This window comes from Emys orbicularis, chromosome 22 (genome assembly GCF_028017835.1).
Source record: "Emys orbicularis isolate rEmyOrb1 chromosome 22, rEmyOrb1.hap1, whole genome shotgun sequence".
NCBI lineage: Eukaryota > Metazoa > Chordata > Testudines > Emydidae > Emys > Emys orbicularis.
The window spans coordinates 7,825,320-7,845,914 of NC_088704.1; the positions used below are offsets into that span (position 1 = coordinate 7,825,320).

General features: G+C 55.2%; 1 protein-coding gene across 1 annotated transcript in view; it reads left to right on the top strand.

Moving 5' to 3' along the window:
• IGSF21 (immunoglobin superfamily member 21) overlaps window positions 1-20,595 on the top strand; it is a 164,616-nt gene that overhangs the window by 128,419 nt on the left and 15,602 nt on the right. The window contains exons 4-5 of the mRNA XM_065421377.1: window positions 6,772-6,887; window positions 11,022-11,493. Coding sequence (XP_065277449.1) covers window positions 6,772-6,887; window positions 11,022-11,493 — 588 coding nt within the window. The remainder of the gene's footprint in view (window positions 1-6,771; window positions 6,888-11,021; window positions 11,494-20,595) is intronic.

Here is a 20,595-nt window from a genome sequence, read left to right on the forward strand (position 1 = left end):
GCCCGCGTTTGCTGCCGCACCTCCTCTGAGAACAATTTGTGGGAACTCTCCAAGTCCCAACCGTATCACAACTGATAATGATCCACGCATGAAAGGGAGCTTCCACCTGCTGCCACGTCTGGGAATGGCCTGCCTTGGGCACCTCTCCCAGTTCTCATTTGCTTCTTGCTTGGCAGCGGCCTTTAACCTGCCAAACATCCCGGGAAGACGGATGATGGGAACAAGGCACATAGCAAAGGCGGACTGAGACCATTCACGCCACACATGCTGCTCTGTCAAAGAATCTGGGAGGGAAGGCGAACGGCGTTTCCCTGCTCTGAAGCCAGAGGCAAGGGGGAGAGACGGGCCCAAGGAAGCTGAGCCTCACCCCTGAAAGTGGAAGATACCAACTCAGAGGCATTTTATCAATGGATACACCTATCTCCTGTAACCTGTTTGTACCGGACAGTGCCGGGGTTCCATTCCATCCCCCCTAGACACAGGAAACCTGAGTCACCGTGGCCTTATTCCAGTGGTACAATTATTATCATTATTATTAACTACAGGATCGCCCAGTGCAAGGTGCTGTATACACACATAGGAACGTAGGATGGGAAAGGGCCTCCCGGGTCAACATGCCCAGACCCTGCTCTTGCAGGTAACTTTGTCATATAATCCCATTCCTAAACTGATCAAGCTCCATTTTAAAACTAGTTTCCTTCTACTGCTCCGAGTGGGAGGTTGCTCCAGAACCTCCTAATGGTTAGAAACCTGCTTCTAATTTCTGCCTCGGTTGACTCCTGGCCAGTTTATCCCCATCTGTTCTGGGGCCAATGTTGTCCTTTAGCTGGGGTTCCCTCCCTGATGTATTTATAGAGAGCAATCAGCCTTCGCTTTGCTAGGCTAGACAACCCAAGCTATTTTAGACAGGCTCTCCATCCCCCTGATCATCCGAGAGACAGCGCCTGCCCAGAAGAGCCTGCACTCGAAAACGACAAAACGCAGGCGTGGAAACGGGCATCAGGTGGTGAAAGTGACATGCACAAAGGTCACAGTCCCGGGGTGTCCTGACTTCCTAGCCGGTGCCCTGCCACTAGACTGCATTGCCTTCCCAGTATGCTGAAGTGACTGCATTGGGGATGTTCACAGGGATAACTCGGCGACCAGCAGGGCAGCATAGGGCACTTATTAAAACGAAAGCTGAAGTCCCGCAGGAGGAGCTGAAGGGGGTTCTTGCAACACCCGTTCAGCTGGGCCTCCATCAGCGCTAACGGATCTTTGCTGGTATCAGGCAGTGGGAAGGCCCCATCATTCTAAGTGGTCTGGGTGAATGGTGGTAAACCCAAGAGCGGCATTCACTGCTAGCACTGACTTACGAGCCAACAGGAATTAATGGTGCAGAACGGCTTGTAGAAACTGGCAGTGTAACCTAGTGGCTAGGGCACTCAGCTGGGACTCAGGAGATCTGGCTTCCGTTCCTGGCTGTGCCACTGGCCACTGGGTGACATTGGGCAAGTTGTTTCCCTTCTCTGATCCCCCCTTCCTGCCCCTTGTCTTATCTATTTAGGCTGTAAGCTCTTCGGGGCAAGGACTGTCTCTCTCACTACATGTGTGTACAGCACCTAGCACAGTGGAGCCCTGATCTCAATCTGGGCCTCTCGGCACTACTGTGCTATAAATAATCATAACTGGGCCATTTGTTTTCCTGGCATAGTCAGAAAAACATCCCAAGCGAAACAGAACGACTCCCTAATGTTCCCAGATAACCGCCAGGGGAGGGGCGCGACTTGGGAAATCATACGTTTGTCGGGAGACAAGTGGAGCAGAAAATCCTTTTGGTAAGAACCGAAGGGCCTTCCCAAAATGTGACTGCCTGGTATGGAAGAGGAACATTGAATCACTGAGTATCAGAGGGGTAGCTGTGTTAGTCTGTATCCACAAAAACAATGAGGAGTCCGGTGGCACCTTAAAGACTAATAGATTTATTTGGGCATAAGCTTTCGTGTCGAAGTGGGTTTTTTACCCACGGAAGCTCATGCCCAAATAAATCTGTTAGTCTTTAAGGTGCCACCGGCCTCCTCGTTGTTTTTATTGAATCACTGGGAAGTCAGCACCCAGCCGAGGGTAAACGGATTAATACTCCTTGCACTCAGAAGACAATGACAGTCATGCTGACTGCTCTTTCAAACCAGAACGCTCCAAATGAAAGCCCAGGAGACGCCTTTCAGGAGACTGCCGAGCAGAACAATCTGCTTGTTTTGTGGTTGCTAATTTATTTTATTAGGAGGGGGAAAAAAACCCTTTTAAAATCAAGCGCGTGTTTGTCAAATGGAACTGTTCCGTCTCTGGAAATCTAGCTAGCAATTCTCACAGCGGGTAAAACACACAGGGCCAAATCCTCAGCTGGGGTAAACTGGCATTGCTTCTTGGATTTCACTGGCACCACACTGATTTACACCAGCTGGGACCTAGCCCATGGCAACCCCACCAGTTGTAAGGCCTCTACAAGTGGGGATGACCATTAATGGAGAATGTTCTGCCTTATGAGCAAAAGCCGAGAGACATTTTTCAAGGGCTGATCCTATGCCCAATACAGCGACTGGCAAACTAAGCATTAGGGGTTCGGTTTTACACAGGCAGAACTGTCGTGGACGTCTGAGCCAAGGACGTCAGGATTTTATTCTGTGCGATTGAGGGTGAAATGTCACTACAGGCTTGTGATTTGAAGGGACCGGAGCCCCCACTTCTGTCTGTGGATGCGGCCCGGCGGGGGTATTGGCTCAGTACGGACAGAGGGGGAAGAACGCCCCCTACTGAGTCATCACCTGCACTGCCTGCAACAGCAGCTGGGATTTCCTTGGGGCGTCTCCCATCCAACTGCTGAACAAACACCCCGGTCAGAGCGTGGTATCTGGTGAAACCACCTTCTGAGGTGGCGTGGCTACAGGGTGATGTGCTAGTCGCAGCAGCACGAATTCGGTGATACCAGTCAGCGGGCACCGGCGGTCCCGTGCCGCCCATCAGCGGGCACCGGCGGTCTCATGACACCAATCAGAGAGCGCCACCTTTTCCCTGCCACCAATCAGAGGGTGAGCCCGGAGAGCGCTGATGGTCTCACCCCACTAATGAGAGAGCTAGCTAGTTCTGCTACCGCCAATCAGTACTGCCGTCCACTCATCTCCCTGAGACCAGCACCCTATAAACGAGGGCCCTGGAGCTTGCATTTTAAGAGCCAATCGCTCACGAGAGAAGGAGACTCTGGGTGGTGTTTCCATTTTGCTCTAAGCAGTGGTCAGGCTTCCCCTCCCGCTGCCCAGAGGGGATGGAGGTGGCATGTGAACAGGTCCTCACAGTCCGGGGAGAAGAGACGAGTGTGTTGATTTACCGGCCCATAAAGCACGGAGGCTACAGGGGACACACGAGGGCAACGGATGAAGGCGCAGTGGGGCTGACGACGCGTTCTGAGATGTATCTCTCCCCCCAAGCGAGCGAATGGCCTGGGAGAGGCAACCCACGGGTGGGGGTGGAGAGAGAGGAGAAATTTTACGAGCCCTCGTCAAAAGTTTTCTGCGCGGCTGTAATTAACGGGCGGGAGGGGCCGGGAAGGTGGCAGCCTGCAGCAGAGGGGCTGCACATGCTACGGAGCAGCTGCCACATAAAAGGAGCCCTTGCTGCCGACTACAGATGCGGCAGTTTGCGTTTATCTCGCCTGTCAGTTGGGGCCCTGGCTTGGCTGCCGTTATTGCTCAGTTCAATAGTTAATTTTCACATAAACCAGAGGGTTGGCGCTTTCTTTTTTCTTACCCCCTTTTGTTTTTTGGGGGCTTTTTTAATTCTCTTTGGCGACGCCTCCAATCTGCCTAAAAGCTGAAAATTTATGGCTTAGCCGCTCAGTGGGGCCTTTCTTCCCCAGGCCTCGGAGTCTAGCCCCCTGCCTTTCACTGCAGCAGCAGCCCACTTCTCCTCCCCTCCGGTACCAGGCCCCACTGCGCTCCCCCTGCACCGGGAGGATGCCGCAGTGGCAGGGCCGGCTCCAGGGTCCTTCGCTCCGAGCGGGAGTGAGGGACCGTCCGCTGAATTGCCGCCGAATAGCTGGACGTGCCGCCCCTCTCCGGAGTGGCCGCCCCAAGCACCTGCTTGGGAAGCTGGTGCCTGAAGCCGGCCCTGCGCAGTGGGAAGGGAGGGTGTTGTCGGCGCTGTGGAGCTAGATTAACTGGATTGTGTGATGGGGGCGGGGGGGAAATGGAGCGGTGGAGGTGCAGGAGAGTGAATGCGTGAGTAGCAGAGGAAGGGGATGGGTGTGGGATCTGGGCAGCACCTCACTCGTGAAGTTTCTGTGTGGCTAGAAGCCATGAAAAGATGCTGGGGCTGTCACCATTACACGCCTGCCCAAGCTGCGGGCTTTGGCTCCGGAATCGGATCTGAGGCCAGACTTTTTCCAAGTCCAGTCGCGTTGGAATCTGGTTCAGCCCTTCCGGAGGCAGGCCCATGCTGCAAAGCTCGCCGCCCATCCGGGGGCAGAGTCTGGGGGAGTTCTGCTTTGTGGTTTTCAATCAGGCCCTTCTCTGGTTTATAGGCTTTGCAGCCCTGTAATGCCCCCAGTTTCAATGGGGCAACACATTTGTATGTATACATCCCATCCAACATACGCTAGGCCCTGTACGTGTGCAGAGGAAGGCCCAGGTCTTCAGCCGGCGTAAATCGGGGTATCTCCAGGGGTGCAATGTCCATTTACACCAGCAGAGACTGTGGCTCATTGTCTCTGCCCTGAAGAGCCCACGCTCTGGAGATAGACGGATGGAGGATGGAGAGTTGGGCCCCGAGCAGAATTGGGCCCTATCCCTTCAGCAAACAATAGTGCAAACCACCATTTGGCTGGCGATTTGTTGGTGAACCCAGGGCCAGTCAGGTTCCATGTGCCCACCTGTAACAGGTGGTTAACAATCCCTACCTACCTGGCAGTGACACTTACACAGTTAATGTCTGTGACGAGCTAGGGGAACTTTGGCTGAAGGGTGTGGCAGACCTGCTAAGCATCACTCATGATTAGTTTGCAGTATTGCCAGCCCCATGGGGTCGTCTTAGTTGCCTTCTGGGTTTTGGCCTTTAGGTCACACTTGGGTCACATTTTGAAGCTTTTCTCCACCACTACAGGAACTAGAAACTTTTTTGATGAAAGCCAAGATTCTCACATGATCACCTGACTCCAGGAGCTGGGGCTTTCAGAAAAAAACATCAGTTGTGGTGAGAGTCGGGGTCAGATTGCCCGAGAGTTTGTTAGTATTGTTGTCACATGTCTTAGTATTTGCTTTTAAACTAAAGCAGCTTTTCAGAGCAGGGGGGTGGGTCTTGCGGTTAAGCAACGGAGTGGGCCTCAGGCGCTCTGCGTTCTAGTCCCAGCTGTGTTACAGACTCACTGTGTGACCGTGGGCAAGTCACTGAATCTCTCCAGGCCTCAGTTCTCCATCTGTACACTGGGGACAATTGCACTTTCTCCCACCTTTTGCCAAGACAGGGACCGCCCCGTACTCTGCGTGCACAGCACCTCTCACCGGGGGGCCCTGATCTCGGTTGGCCGCCAAGACGCTACCAAAATGTAGGTAGGAGGTAGCAATTAATAATGAATGCAGAGTTAACAAGGGCGCTGCTCCCATCCCAACTTGACGCTGAGGAGATCTGCTCCGAGGAGAGTCACGGGAGTCCGTGGGCGCTGCCCAGAGGATCTCTGCTGGGAGGAGTGCTCGGAAAAGGCCCCATGTGGGTAGAGGAGAGAGAGGCTGCCTGTCCACCTTCCACCAGGGTGGTCAGTGCCAGGAGGAAGACCAGCTTCTGGAAGCTGGCAGCTCAGCGGTGGGAGCCATGCCATAGTCTCTTTGCTAGGACAGCCTGGGGCTCAGGCGAGGCTGTTCTGCCGAGGAGCCGGGGGAGAGATCTGAAGGGACATTTGCCATGATGCCGTGACTCACATCGGCGTCCTATGGTAATGGCGTGGGAGAATGCATGCGCCGCTCTCATTCGGGGCTGAGAGGTGTCACAGTCTGGACAACTGGAAACTACCATTCTCCCATGAACTTGGTCAACTGCACGTGCTGCTAACACCTGCTCTGCAACACACCTCGCGGGTGGGTGTGCAGAACAAGAGGGCAAGGGAGTATGTGGGCACCTGGGTGGGAGTGGATGTACCGTGGCCGGTGTTGTAGAAGGCATGCGTGTCTGGGGAGGTTCTGCAGTGCATTTTGTACATGTGTGTGGGTGTGAGGGGTAGGGCATGGGTGATCTGGCGTGATGTATGCATGTATATTGGTGCATGGAGGGTTCCCATGGGTTTGTATGCGGTACTGTATATGTGTGCCTGTGTTGTGTGCACAAGTGTGTGGGTGTGTGTACACCGACTTGTGTGGGGTGCATTAGGTGGAGCCTGACCTTGTTGTGCATGCATGCATGTGTACACAGAATGTATACACGTGTGATTACGGGTTGCGTGGGGGGAAATGGGTCTGGGCCCGTGTGTGCGGGTGTATGGAAGTGTGTGTCAGCAGGCGTGTGTGTGTGTGTGTGCGCGCACTAGTGTGGTACGTGTGGAGTGCGTATATGGGGTGCTTGTGTATTTGGGGAGGGGGGCACATTGAGCCTCCACATGCTCCTCTGGGGGTAGCTCTGTCCTAACCCACTTCCCTGTCCCAGCCCCAGCTGGCGAGCCCTGCAGGACAGGCCCCTTGTACGATCTCTGGTCGGTCGGCTCAGGGCACGATAGCAGGTCATTGGTGATAACCCTGGTCTTTCTCCCAACAGCTCCTCCCATCTCCATCTCAGTCATTGCTGCGGACACGCCCGCCCCCTTCAGCCGCTACCAAGCGCAGAACTTCACCTTGGTCTGCATAGTCTCTGGAGGGAAGCCTGCCCCGACGGTGAGTACAGCAAGCGCACAGGAGACCCCGTGGCGCTTTGGTTCCTGCCCCCATACCTGGCGCTGCCTGCCTGCCGAGCTGTCCATCTCTCCAGCCCTGCAAGCCATGCTCATGCAATGACTGCAGGGTTGGTACAATGAGCAGTGCCAACCTGCCCTGCCAGGATGGCGGGGTGGCATCTGCAGAGCCTGCAGCAGGCACGATATGAAATCAGGAGCAGCGGAGTTATCTACAGGCCATAGGGACAGTCCCATGTGTCATGTGTCTGCATCGCTACAGTCAAAGCTGAGAGCATGCGGGCTGGTGGGCCAATGGGCCTGATGCTTTGTTTGGAGCACACCCTGGAGTAGACATGTTTCCCCAGCCCTCCAGGGACCCTTCTCCCCAGTGCAAATAGTAACCCCCCACTCCGACCTCCTTCCCAGGGCTGATCTCCCTTGTAGGATCCCCAGCCCCCACCCTCAGTGCCCTCGTTACCTAGCATCTTCAGTTCTGGTCCCAGCTCCACTCCATGCTGAAGCTAAGTGTCTCATTGTCCGTAGTGACGCGTGTGCCGGGCACTCCGGAGAATTGTGGCTCCCATGCTGCAGAGGAATCTACTGGGGTCAGACAGAGTAACCATGTAAAAATACAAACCAGGTGCCAGCCAGGAACCAGGATGTTTTTCAGCCTCTTGAGCATCCTGGGTTGGTGAGACCCTGACTCAGACTGGCCTTGTGTGGAGGAGATGGAAATGAATGGGTTTCACCCTTTGCGTGCCAGGCAGCAGCCAACCCCACGATCTGAATCAGGTTCCGTTTTCTTCTGGTCAACAAAGAAATCTGCCCCCCAGTGAGTCCGTTTGGGATTGGGACCCCGTCCCGCTGACAGGGACGTCAGGAAGAACAGTGGGGCTAGCCATCCAGCCCAGCCAGGGTGCCCTGAAGGCCTAGGGTCAAATCTAGTTTTAAACCACGGGGGAAATGCTAGTTCCTGATTTTCCAGACTCATCCCGCAGCGCAGTCTGAAGGGAGTTGCCTGGGACTGGACTAACGGGGGGCGGGGGTGGTCAGGTGTGAGATTCATCGGCAGAGCTGACAGGTGGACTTCTGCTCGCTCCACTGGTGGAATCCACTCCTGATCACCCGCAAATTGCGAACAAACCAAACCAACGTCATTGCCCGCCATGCACGAATTCCGCAGCAATGCCAAAGGCTTCCATGGTGGAGACCAGGTGGAGCTGCTGCCCCCTACTGGTGGCTGTTGAAGGCTGTGATATTTCCCCCCGCCCAGTCTACACCAGCCAGTTGTGAGAGGGAACACTAGTGTCCAGGCACTGAGTCATCTACACCTGCTGTGGGATGGGTGGTAAAAATGGCCAGGCCCGGTCTCTGCTAGCGCTGCTGCCCTTAGAGACACGCTGGTGAGTGTGTAAAGGGGTGTGTGTTGGGGGGGGGTTCAGGTGGGATGTAGCGCCGCCACAGGCTCTTGGGAGAATTGCCTTTGCCTTGGGGAGGGAGGAGAAAGGCAGCACCGTGTTGTCAGTTCCCAGGAAGGATGGGAGGTACGGCGGTGGGGGTGGGGATATAGGTGGGGTGGTGGGGATGGGGATGGGGATGGGTCCGGGAGTGGGTGTAAGTGCAGGTGGTGGGGATGGTAGGTATGGATGGAGCATGGATGATGCTAGGTAGAGGTGGAGTAGGGGCAGTGGTGGAGGGAGTGGGGTGGCAGAGGGTACAAGTAGTGCTGATGGGCACAGATGGGGAGGTAGGTATGGATGGAGCGGGGACAGTGGTGGGTATTGGAGTGGGAGCAGTGGTGGAGAAGGTGGGATGGCAGAGGCTATGTGTGGGGTAGCAGGCACAGGTGGGATGGTGGTGGGCACCAGTGAGGATGGTGGGGGTAGCTGTGAGGAGGTGGAGGAGGGTCCTGGGAGGCACTCGGAGTTCCTCCAGGCAAAGCATGGATTGTTTTCAGCTGAGTTGAGCTCTAGGGGAAGGTCACAGACGGACAGCTCTGGAGACAGGAGCCCACTGGGTGGCCCAGAGCAGGTCCAGCCTAGACAGCAGCAGAGGATGTTTCTCCCAAACCTGGGCCCACCTGTAAAGGTGAATAGTCCCTGGGTGTGCGCCTCAGTCGCTCAAATCATGATAGAGATTTTACTGATGTTCAAACCTGCCCACGGGAATGAGGCTGAGATCCACCAAACTCATCTCACATGTGCTACATGCTCATTGCCAACTCGGGCTAGATTCTGTCTGGCACCTACAAGTGAATGGTTCTTTGCCTCTTCCCAGCCTCCGGGCCCCCCGTTTCCCCAGGGAATGCTGCTGGATGCTCTGGTTTGCTCTGCACTCACATGAACATACAGGCTCACAGCAAAGGCCACGTTCCATTGCATCAGGTGATGTCTTCGGCAGATTTTATTGTCTAAGCTTCCTTGAAGGCAGGTTCTGAACTTATTTTGTGAATGATTTTCCTTTAAATAAACACACGGAGGAGACCAGGGGGTTCTCTGCTCTCTCAAAGGATCAGGAGTTATTCCAGCCTCTGCATTCCGATGTTTGAGGCATTTAAATAAAAATATTGTGTCATTTTTCAAACGCTTATCTCCAAAGCGTCCTGCAGCCTTTACATTACGCTGAGACTTCAGAGACTTTGAAGGAGCGCTTTGAAATGGAATACAGTTCTGCTGTAGAGAGGCTTTCGAAATCCCTACGCAGGCGTTGTTGTGTCTGCGAGGGACACTCACCCTGAGATCTCCACGCACGCGCCCACAGCTGCTGCCCTTGTGAACACTCTGACATACACACGCACCCTGCTCACACACCCGTTCCTCACAGACTCACCTCAGACACACCCACACCCCTGCACACACTCACCTTCTCAGATAAACATGAACCCCCCCTGCACATTCTCACACACACACACCTTCTTGGGCATACACTTCACACCCTCTCCAACTCTCTCTCCTCCCCTCTGTACTTTCTCCTCACACTCGCCTGCTCACGAGCAGTCCGACGTCCTCTTGCTCTCACGCTCATTCTTACGCCGTGATGCAGACAGACACACGCCCGTGTCTCGCACACACTCACCGCACTCGGACACTCCTGCTCGTCTTTGCACCGACAGCAGCACGCACCTCTCTCTCTCTCTCTCACGTACACCTTCCCCTCTGCCTTGCCCACACATTCTGTGTCCCAGGATCAGTGAGGAGGCTGGGGTCAGAGAAGCGGTGGGCAGAGGACAGTGCTGGATGAATAATGTCTCATGCAGGCAGCCTCGGGGAGCCAACTTGTATCCCACTCCAGTGACTCTCTGGCCATTCGTCCGTCATGCTGCCCAACCGTCCTCTGCTGGCATTGGCCACCTCAGCCTGTCTGGCCTTGCCGCTCCTGGACGGCATTGTGGGTAATATAGCACAGCGTCTCTTGTGGCTATTACTGGCAGGGCTGTTTCTTTAGCTCAGCGGCCAGGTGCAGGCCTAGAAAGTTAGCGGGCCCCAGGTTGTCGTCTCGGCTCAGCTCTACCAGAGGGGAAGGCTGGTTTTCTAGCCCCATGGAGAAGCACCAAAAGAGACCAAGAGGGGGTGCGAAGGTAGAAGCTAATGTAGCCCCCCACCACCATATTGACTTGCTTGGTCTCCTGGCTCCTTGGTGTGATACCAACTTAGGTCCCCGTCTGCATCAGTAGGTCGGGTGTCTGGGGTCTCAGGGAGTCTGAAGGTGGGAGAGTCCATCTCATATCACCTCTCAGTGCAACCCAGAGTCCTTCATACCCAGGTTGATGGTTGAAATCCAGCCAGGGCAGGTCACAGCTAGAAGTTGCTGCTGTCTAACAGCCGTTCAGTGGCCTGGATGGGACGGGTTGTGTTTGCTGCGATCCCTAGCGGACAAGCTTCTGTCCAACGGGCAGCCCCAGCCGACGCCAACACCGGGATGGAGCTACCCTCTGGTCCCAGGGACGGACGGCTCACGGGGGTCAGAGTGGAGCAGGCTCATTGGCGCAGAAAGGAGCTGCCAATGCGGCACCATCGAGTCCCCCTGTCTCGGGACGCTGGCTGTCCCTGTGAATCCTGTATGCTTCCTGGCAGGTGAGGTGGGGATCCTTTGGGTGGCCAGCGGTAACCCAGGCCCTCCCTCTTTCCCTCCCCAGGTGTATTTTAAGAGAGACGGGGAGCTCATAGAGGTGGTGCCCCTCCTGGAGCCTCCATCCGGCGCCGCCGGGTTACAGGACAGCCGAGCCGCTCGGAACCTGCTGAACCGCGACCTGGACGACACCAAGATGCAGAAGTCCCTCTCCCTGCTGGACGTGGAGGACCGGGGTGGGCGGCCCTACACGGAGGACCCCCTCAAGAGCCTCACCCCTGACCCGGGACTTCTGTTCAGCCCAGCCACCGAGATCATCCCAGAGACTGTGGTGAGCCGGGAGTTCCCGAGGTGGGTCCACGACATGGAGCCCGTCTACTACTTCCACCACACGCACATCCCGCTCAGCGACGGCACCGTGGAGGTACGGGCCATGCTCATGTGGACACTTAACCCGCAGATAGACAATGAGGCGCTCTTCAGCTGTGAGGTCAAGCACCCCGCCCTCTCCATGCCTATGCAGGCCGAGGTCACGCTAGGTAAGGCGCGCGCGGGGGGAGGGGTGGTTTAAAGGGGCACGACGTCACGTGTCTGGTTTATGGTGATAAAGACCCCTCCGGCCCCACGCGCCTTCTCTCTTTGATCCCCTCTCTCTCCTCCTCCCATCCTACCTCTTCCAGCTCCCCCCACCCTTTCTTTCCTACCACACCTCGTGTTTTCTCCCTCTTACTCATCTCTCTACTCCCCTCCCACTCTCTTTCCTACCCTTTGCTTTGCTTTCCAAGCCCTTCCACTCCTGCCTGGGCCTGGGAGGAGGCCTGCCGACCGTGGGCTGAGGGGCTTCTTTGGGTCTCTGTGTCTGCTGGTTATGGGAGGGGGTGGCAGTCAGGACCCTTGGGGTGTGTCTCCCAGCCCGGGTAGAAGATTCATGCTAGTGGGGCTCGAAAAAAGAGCAGTGTGGTTGTCAGGGCTCCAGCTGGAGCCCGGACACTCAAGCTTAAGGGGTTGGGTTCCTGGGTTCTATCAGGCAAGGTTCTATGGGGGTTCTTGGGTTCTGTGATCAGCTGGGGCAAGCGGCTCCCCACCTCCCTCCTGTGCCCGCTGCACCAGAGCATGGCCTAGTGGAGAAACCATTGGACTAGGTTCTATTCCCAGGGGACCTTGAGCAAGACACTTACCTGCCTCAGTTTCCCCATCTGTCAAATGGGGATAATGATCCTGACCTCCTTTGTAAAGCACTTTGGGATCCCCGGATGGAAAGCGCTAGCTAAGAGCTACTTACAATGACGATGAACTGCATCTCGGGCTGTGATTCTGTTCGCTCTCAGGAGCTGAGCCAAGTTGGGCCTAGTCAGCGCTTGGAAGGGTGACCCCCAAGGCACATACCTGGGGTGCACGGGGCAGTATTGCCAGATATACATCAGAGGATGCTCCTCCCTCTGAGCCAGGACGGGGCTAATGGCTCAGCAGTGGGGGTGCTGGGAGAGGCTGTCCTGCTAGAGGGGCCGGGTCCTGCATGAGACGTAAAACCAAGCTTCTGACCACTTGCAATCGTGAAAGATGCTCTGGCGTTTTTTGCCGCAGCGGGCGTTACCCCGGCTGTGCTGCCCGTGTTCCTCGTTTCTCCTACAGCATCGTGTGGTGTAGCTGTACTGTCACGCTCCCCAGAGGGGGTTGCATTTAACCATGGCTGTGTGATGAGTGGATATACACCTGTGTGGGCTGCTCCACGAGTCAGTCTCCCTTACTCTCCTTTTCTTCTGGCTGCCTGTTCGCTCTGAGCCCCCGCTTCGTTCAGCCCCTTGGTTAACCCTCTGCTAACCCAGGGACCTGAAATCGCTCAATTCCCCTCCTGCCCTGCACCTCATTCACCTCTCTCTCTCAGTGCCTTGGCCACACACCAGTTCCTAGGAGATTGTTCTGTTACGCCCATTGGGTGCTCTCCCGCACTGGGCAGAGGGGCCAAGGCGGGGCCCTTTGCCTCAGTGGCGTAGCCAGCTTTTAAGAGGAGGGGGAGCAAACCTAAAAAAGGCCCCCCCCCTTGGCTCCTCCTCTGGCCACGCCCCCCTTGGCTCCTCCTCCGGCTGCACCGCTGACCGCCCCTCCCCCCCGCTCCTCCGGCCACCATGCTGCGCCCCCCCCTGCTCCTCCAGCCGCGCGCCCGCTGCCCCCCATGGCTGCCGGCCGCGCTGTGAGCAGCCAGCCTGCGCCCCCCCTCGCTCCTCCGGCCGCGGCTGCGGGGCCGGGCCGCATGCTGCGCCCCCCTGCTCCTTTGGCTGTGCTGCGGGCGGCCAGCCTGCGCCCCCCCTCGCTCCTCCGGCCGGTGGCTGCCTTTGGAAAGGCGCCGCTTTTGGGAAAAGGGGTGAGGGGAAGCGACTGCTTCCCCTGCACCCCGCTAGCTACGCTGGGGGGGATTTCAGCCGTCTCCCCCGGCAACGCAGCCCTGGTGCTGAACGGCGCTGGCCCCTGTGCCCAGTCCCATGGCAGCCACCAGAAATGGGGCAACCACCATGTCTGCAAGGGCTGGCTTTGCCTCAGTGTCCTCCGTTGCCAGCACTGGACCTGGAGCCGGCATCTTTCCATGCCCTCATTGACCCATAGGTCTGAGTGTCTCTCCCGGCAGAGGGGGAGGGTTGGCACTGCCCAGAGAGCCTTTCGCTGTGGCACACGGTCGGAAGAAGCAGAGCTCACTGTTACACCCACAGCCCCGGACCGCCACGCTGGCTCCTTTAGACAAAAAATAAGGGGGGCTGGGGCACCCTGTCCTTGTCCCCGGAGAAATGCTGCCCTGCTGGTGCTCCTCAGTCTGGGCCCACAGCACCACCTGCTCTTCCAGCCGGGCCAAAGCTTACGGTGCCTTTGTGGGGTGGCCCTGGGAGGTTTCGACTCTCCTCTGCCTCGCTCCTCGTGTTCTATCCCCACCACAGAGACCCACTGAGCTGGCCACGCCCAGATCTTGGCTTCTATGGGGCAAGCACCTCATGGCAGGGGGCGTTTTTGGCAAGGGATCCTCCCATCTAGCTCTGCCCCTTGCTGTGACGGATGGAGCCAGTTTGCTGACCCGTTTCCCAGAGCGCCTCTGTCTGGGGGTGGTTCAAGGCTCTTTGCTTCATGGGCAAGAATCCATTGACCTTTTAAACGATGCTGAGTCCATTAGTTACTTGTTTATTTCAGTTCATGGACACTCCTCTGCCCTGGGCGCTGGGTACTGTCACGAAGTGTCGGGGGGGGAGACAAGGCCCTGCACCCCCAGCTTCCTGTGATTCACTGTGACTCTCAGCCAGCCAGTAAAACAGAAGGTTTATTTAGACGACAGGAACACAGTCCAAGACAGGTCTTGCAGGTACAGACCACAGGACCCCCTCAGTTAGGTCCATCTTGGGGGGGGGGCAGGGAGGCCAGAGCCCCATTGGGAGGCCAGAACCCCATCTGGGCTCCCCTCCATTTTCCCAGCCAGTTCCAAACTGAAACTCCCTCCAGCCGTCTCACTCAGCCTCCCCCCGGCTCCTCCCCCAGCCTTTGTCCAGTTTCCCGGGCAGAGGGGTCACCTGGCCTCCAACCCGCCTCCTGGGTTCTCATGTTACATGCTCAGGTATCCTCCCTCAAGGAAAGTCTCCCATCCCCAGTGCAGACCGTCCCAGCAAAACTCCCCTGCAACCTTCCCAGGTCAATACTCCCCACTCAGCATTCAAAGACCACATTAAGAACATTCCCACTTCGTCACAGGTACCAAACCAGCCCTTATCCAAGAGGAGCCGAAGCAACTCCTCCCCTCGCGCCCAGCGGGCATTGAAAGAGCTGCACTCCAGGGTTAAACAAGCAAGCCCTGGGAGGCTGGGAAGGGCTCCCGGCCGTACGTGCCAAGGAAGAGGGGGATTGGCACTGAGCATGCTGCCCAGACTCATCCGTGTAGCCACATCCTCCAGTGGGTCTTCTAGCCTTTCTGCTCAAGGCATCCTCCCCGGCATGGACTTCACCCTCCTGCATGGTGGCTGTGTCAGCCCTGGAGTCCCCGCTCTGTCCCTAGAGCGGGCACAGCATGGCCAGCAACAACCCCCGTCTGTGCTAACCCTGCAAGTGCACCCCACGCTGGGGCAGAAGGCCGTCCTGAGTCCACGTCTGCTGAGGGAGCCAACGGGAAGATCCATTCCTGCCGGCCAGCTAGAGAGGAATGTTTGGGTTTTTATGATGTGGCCCTCTACCAATCAGGAACCAGAAAGAGAGCCCCTCTCCCGCTCCTTCCCCCCCCCCCCCAAACTCATTGGACCCATCACAGCGTAACAATGTTCCTTCAGCACTATCTGGGCTGGATTCAAATCAGCCGCTGCAGAATCAAACGGCTTCCTTGCACACGACCAATCAGCTGAGCCGTCCGTTCCCCCCTTCCCACCCCAGGCTGACCGTACCCCTCATTCCTGACCGTTAGCATCACACATTCCTGTCTCCATCGCAGAAAACTCAGTATAACAAGGAAATTATGGGAGGGAGGCGGGGAATCTTCTGCTCTCAGTCGTCTTTAGCAACTAACGCTGGACCTAACGAAGCTTGATGGGCTCCAAATCGTGCTGACGATATGGAAGTGGCTTCTTCCCCCGCCCCCTGCTTGTAAAGCAACTCGCTCTTCAATGAGAGCCCCTTCAAAACAGCCCCAGCACTTCAAAAGGAAGAAGAGGGGAAGCATCTTGCATCCTTGCTGTTTCCTCCAAGCATATCAGACGGCAAAAGCTGCTCCTCTCAGCCCATTATTTTTCAGCCCAGATCGGATTAAAGCCACACTCATTAATTTTTCAGGTTCCAGCACCCAAGATTAATTATCTCTTTCCTCTCGCTGGCGCAAAAAAATATAGAAAATCCCATTCAGCAGACACACTGCACACTAAAAAGGTCACTGTATGATTGTTAAATGAAGTAGCTTAGAGGGGAGTCAGGACTTAACCTGCCCATTGGTCTCCCTGCACGCTGAAGGTATTTTACACTACGCAACCCTCACCGAAAGTCTCGTATCCCTTTAGATTGTAGCGTTGCAACCCCCTGTTGGGTAATGAGACTCCCAAATCCACGGCAGACCCCGGATCTGTAGAAGGGGTAGATATCCCTAGTGCTGAGGACAAGGCCTGACTGGACTGGTTCATCCGGGAGTGGTGCATGTGTAAGAATTCTGGGAGATAACCAGCCATGTGGTTTGTAGGCCAGAGCAGACCCCATGTTCAGGTGACTCAGGGGTGCTGAGAGAAGCGGATTGTTCGTCTGAGCTTTCGGTGCTGTTGTAAATTTCCAGCCGGGAGTCCGAGTTACCAGACTCCTTTGAGAATTAGAACTGGCCAAAAAGGGCGAACTGTTTTTCCTGGGAACTTTTACCGCATTTTATCCTGAACATTTTCAGATTTTTCAACAAAAAAACCAAACCAATGAACAGCAACAACAAAAAAACCAGCTGGTTTTTGAAAACTTGAAAACCAAACATATTTTCGGTAAAAATATTTCGCTTTTGGTTCAAAATGCTCAGTTTTAGAAAATCAAAAACATTTACCACCCCCCCCCCCCAAAAAAAGGTTGGATTTTGATTTTTTTTTTGTGTGTGTGTGTGGAAAAAAAATCAGATATTTTTCAGTCCCTGCCGATGACTGAGATGGCAGCCATTCCATAAACCATACCGTGTGCAGGCCTCGCAAAGCAAATGTTGCCAAACAGGTGAAGACGAGGAAGTGGGACTGCCAACTGGAGCTCCCTTCACTTCAATAAGCGTAACCTCAGAGGTGCTAAATGCTGGCTCATTGGATCTCTGCCAGCACGGCGGGACGGGCAATACTACCCAACACCCCATAAGAATTTCCACCAGGCACGGCGAGCTGCTCCGTCAAAAGCAGGGAAAGCTCAAGCCAACACCTGCCTGGCTGACTTTCCAACGTGTTCTGTCAGCCCAGCGTGCCGAGAACCAGAGATGGACAAGGAGAGGCTTTCATAGTTCCCCTGAATAATGAACAAGGGAGTGAATAATTAACAGGGGAGATGCTCCCCAGGGTAGCTATGATTGGTGGCAATATGTGCAACCTCCGCCTGACTGGAGGTGTATGGGGCGAGACTGTATTTGTAATGGTGGCGTGTAAAGGAGAATCCTGATTTGAAGTCCTAATTTCTTCCCCTCTAACTGTTGGAGGGAGTGAATTTCCATGGTGCTCTCAAAAGCAAACAGCTGTGGTTGATTGGGCAAACGTCCTCTATGCTGCTTTGCCAGTTCACCTTTCTCCTGTTCTTCCAGCACTGGCCAGGCATGTACGTTAGTCCCAATAATGTTGGTGCTGGGGTGAAATTCTTAAACTGGGATTGTTGAGGAGCAGGACCTGTGGGTTCCCTAAGCACTGAACAGAGGGCACCAAACTCATTGCTCATAGATCATCATTGAGTTATCAGACGGTAAGCGCTTTCTGTCCCTGCCAAATCCTGGATTAGATTCAAACCAGTGAGTGGCCCTGGAGGGATCCAACTTTTCTGAGGCCTGATCCCAAACTCCCTGAAGTCAGTGCTTTCCGTTAACTTCAGTGGACTTTGAATCAGGCACTTCCCAACTCTGGATCTCCCCAAACCTTGGGACTCTAACTCATCACTAGTTCCCTGAGAAGTGCTGTGTGTCTGCCTTTCTCCTCCAAGATTTGTTCTGCTCTGAGTACCTAGGTCCTGTAGGTGCCTCTTCTCCCCTACATACACATAAAGGCAGTTCCCCTCAGCCCAAGGGCAGGGGTAACATGGCCAGATTGGCATTGCAACAGGTGGGTAAAGTCAGCATGAGTTAATGCAGAGCAAGATTAGAAGCAGCAGGAAAGAGAGAGGACTTGCCGAAGGTATCCATGTTCTCCATTATGAAGCCTGTTCCCCCACTCTGCTGGAACACAAGTCTGGGGACCTATCCCGATGAACTATTAACAAAGGGAGAGACAGGTGTAGCCACTGGAATCCATGTAGGATGGACTGACCCAAATCTGGTCCCAGACACCAAAGCTTTAGAGTTCCTCACCAGCCTGAAATCCAGAACTTGTGTCAGGAAGTTCCTGTAGAGCCAGATTCCTTTGCTCTTCTCCTCCCAACCCCTGAGACCGATTGTCATCGAAGGGCCCAGAGCCCATGTAGTGGAAGGAAACGGTGGAGCTCTCCTCCTATCTGAAACCGTCCAGCTAGCAGCTTGAAGAGGTCTGGCAGAGAAACATCCCCCTCAAACAGCAAGAGGAGCCAATGGGCTTGATCATCCTGTTGATGGCGGCTGGCTTCAGATAAGGAAGTGGCATCGTGATGAGCGAGAGAGACCAGGCAAACAGCTGCTGCTGACGAGGTTGTTTGCATCTGCGGAGAATGAATCTCAGCAAAATGAAAACTTGGAAGCAGATCCCATCCCATGCCTAGCCCACCTCCCCGCTGGTCAGTGCACAATGGGATTGGTTAGGGCAGCTGCGCCGTGCTCCTGTTACAGATCCGGACCCTGCCAAGGGGGAGTTGTGTTCATGAGTGTGAGCTTGGGACATGCAAAAGCATCTGCTGGTGCTCTCCGCTCCTCCCATCCCATCCTCCCCCACACAGAGATCCCAGCCCTGCTGCTGTCACTCAGTCTCCAGTAGTGAGCCCAGTGGTCCCCTGCAGCTAAACTAGAACCAGAACCTCCGGTCTCTGAACATCGGGGACGCTTGGCTCCAGAGCTGAGTTTTGCAGCTCAGACCCGTCTTTGGGTAGGGCACCCATAAACTATCCAGCAACACTTACAACTGCCCACAGTACTGGGGGCTCAGGGTCTTGGCCCCTGGCCACCTATGAGCCAAAAGGCAGAGTCTGAGAATCAAACCTACACCTCCAAGTGGTAGCATTTGGGCATCTTGGCTAATCTGCTGGCGCAAGTGACAAACCTGTGCTTTGCCTTGTGTCTGTCCCCCTCCTATAAACAGCCCACAGGAGAAAGGCAGCCTATGATGATGGCTCTTCCGGTGCTGTTGCCTACAGCATTATAAGAACACTGGGGCCAAGCTCATATACATCAGCTAAGCACCTGGTCTGCTCTATGGAAGTTGTGTCTTTCTCTGCCGAGTCAGAGTGGAGAGCAGGGGGTGAGCACGCTGGATTGGCTGTGGCTGTAGCCTGTATTGGGACTGACACTATCTGACCTTGTGCTGGCAACAGAGCAAAGATCCAGCTTGATTTTACAGCTGTCCGCTCCAAAGCAACTAGCCTAACGGTGCAGTACTGGGGGCTTGGCGGCTGCTGCCCGTGTGGCCCCCCTGTGCTGATAGATCATGCGGAGAGATTGAAGGATAGATTTTCCCCACACTGTTGCATTTTGCAGGTGACTAACGTCTCCATGCATGGAGGCAGCAGTTGGCTATTTCCCCTCACCAGGGTGTTTCCTGGACAGTCGACGTGCTGGAAATCCCAGTAGACTCCATTAGACTCCTCCAATTGGAGTTCCCATCGCCCCAGTAGCTCCATTGCTCTCTTCCTAATTCAAGCTGCCAGTTGGAACCGACGTGAGAACTTCCATCTGGAAATTCCCCTGGAGCCCTTTCCCAGGCATACAGCATGTGCCCTCACCACGCTAGGCCAGCCTTGATCCTCAGGCAGACGGGCTTTGCCCAGGGAGCTGACATTGATCCTTCGTTGCCGGGTAACTGGTGGCATCCTGTCTTTGAACTGCTGGCAGGTCCCCCAGCCAGGCAACCTCCTCTCTTCAGCAGGGGTAGGAGCACTTAGCAGCCTCCCCTTCCTGAGCACAGCGGGGCCAATAGCGGAGTTTTTAGTTTGCTGATAATGCCGAAAAATCTGAAAAAACAAAATCCATTTGGGTGGAACTGAAAAAAAGATTTATTTTTTTTTAACATTTTTAGAATATGGAAAAGAAAAAAAAATATTTTTGTTCCAGTGTTGCGTGGTTTTTAATGCTTTTCTTTAAATCATTAATTAAAATTGAAAGAAACTTCAAAACAAAGCATCATTTCGAACCCCCCCAAAATCACAACCATTTGAGGGTGTTTTTTCCAGTACGAGCAATTTGTCGAAACCAACCCAAATTCGAGAACCAGTTTGGTGTCGCCGATTCTTCATTTTACCCCGAAAAACATTTCAGCAGACACATTTTGCCTTGCTCCAGGCTTAAGCGCTCCCCCAGCCCCGGGAGGAGCCCATGCCGAGCCAAGCAAGCTCAGGAGACAGGCGATGAGCTAAAGAGATGAGACAGTTGTGCCAAGCACCGGGGTGGCTGTGGCACAGAGCGCGCCAGGGCCCTCACCGTGGGGAGCGTGGCCAGATGGCTTCCGTGCATTCTTTCCTGCCGCTGCACGTGTACCTGGCAGGGAGCCCTCCTACTGCTGGGCCTTAAGGAACCCTGGGGGGGTGTGGAGGATGGAGCCAGAGGGGTGTTTCTAAGCAGTGGGGAATCAAGGGACACAGGTGGATTCTGGGAAGATGGATGAGGAGGCAAATATCCCACCGCCGCCTTTCCCTGTTACCGGAGGACATCGTGTCAGGCCGTCACAGGCGATTAACCACCCGTCAGGCTGTGGCCGGGGTGGGAGTCTCTGCCTCATTAGCTCACCAACGCCCGCTGTCTCTGAAGGCCAGAGCTGGCTAATGAGTGACTCGCTCTCATGCTTATTAATAGGGGAGCA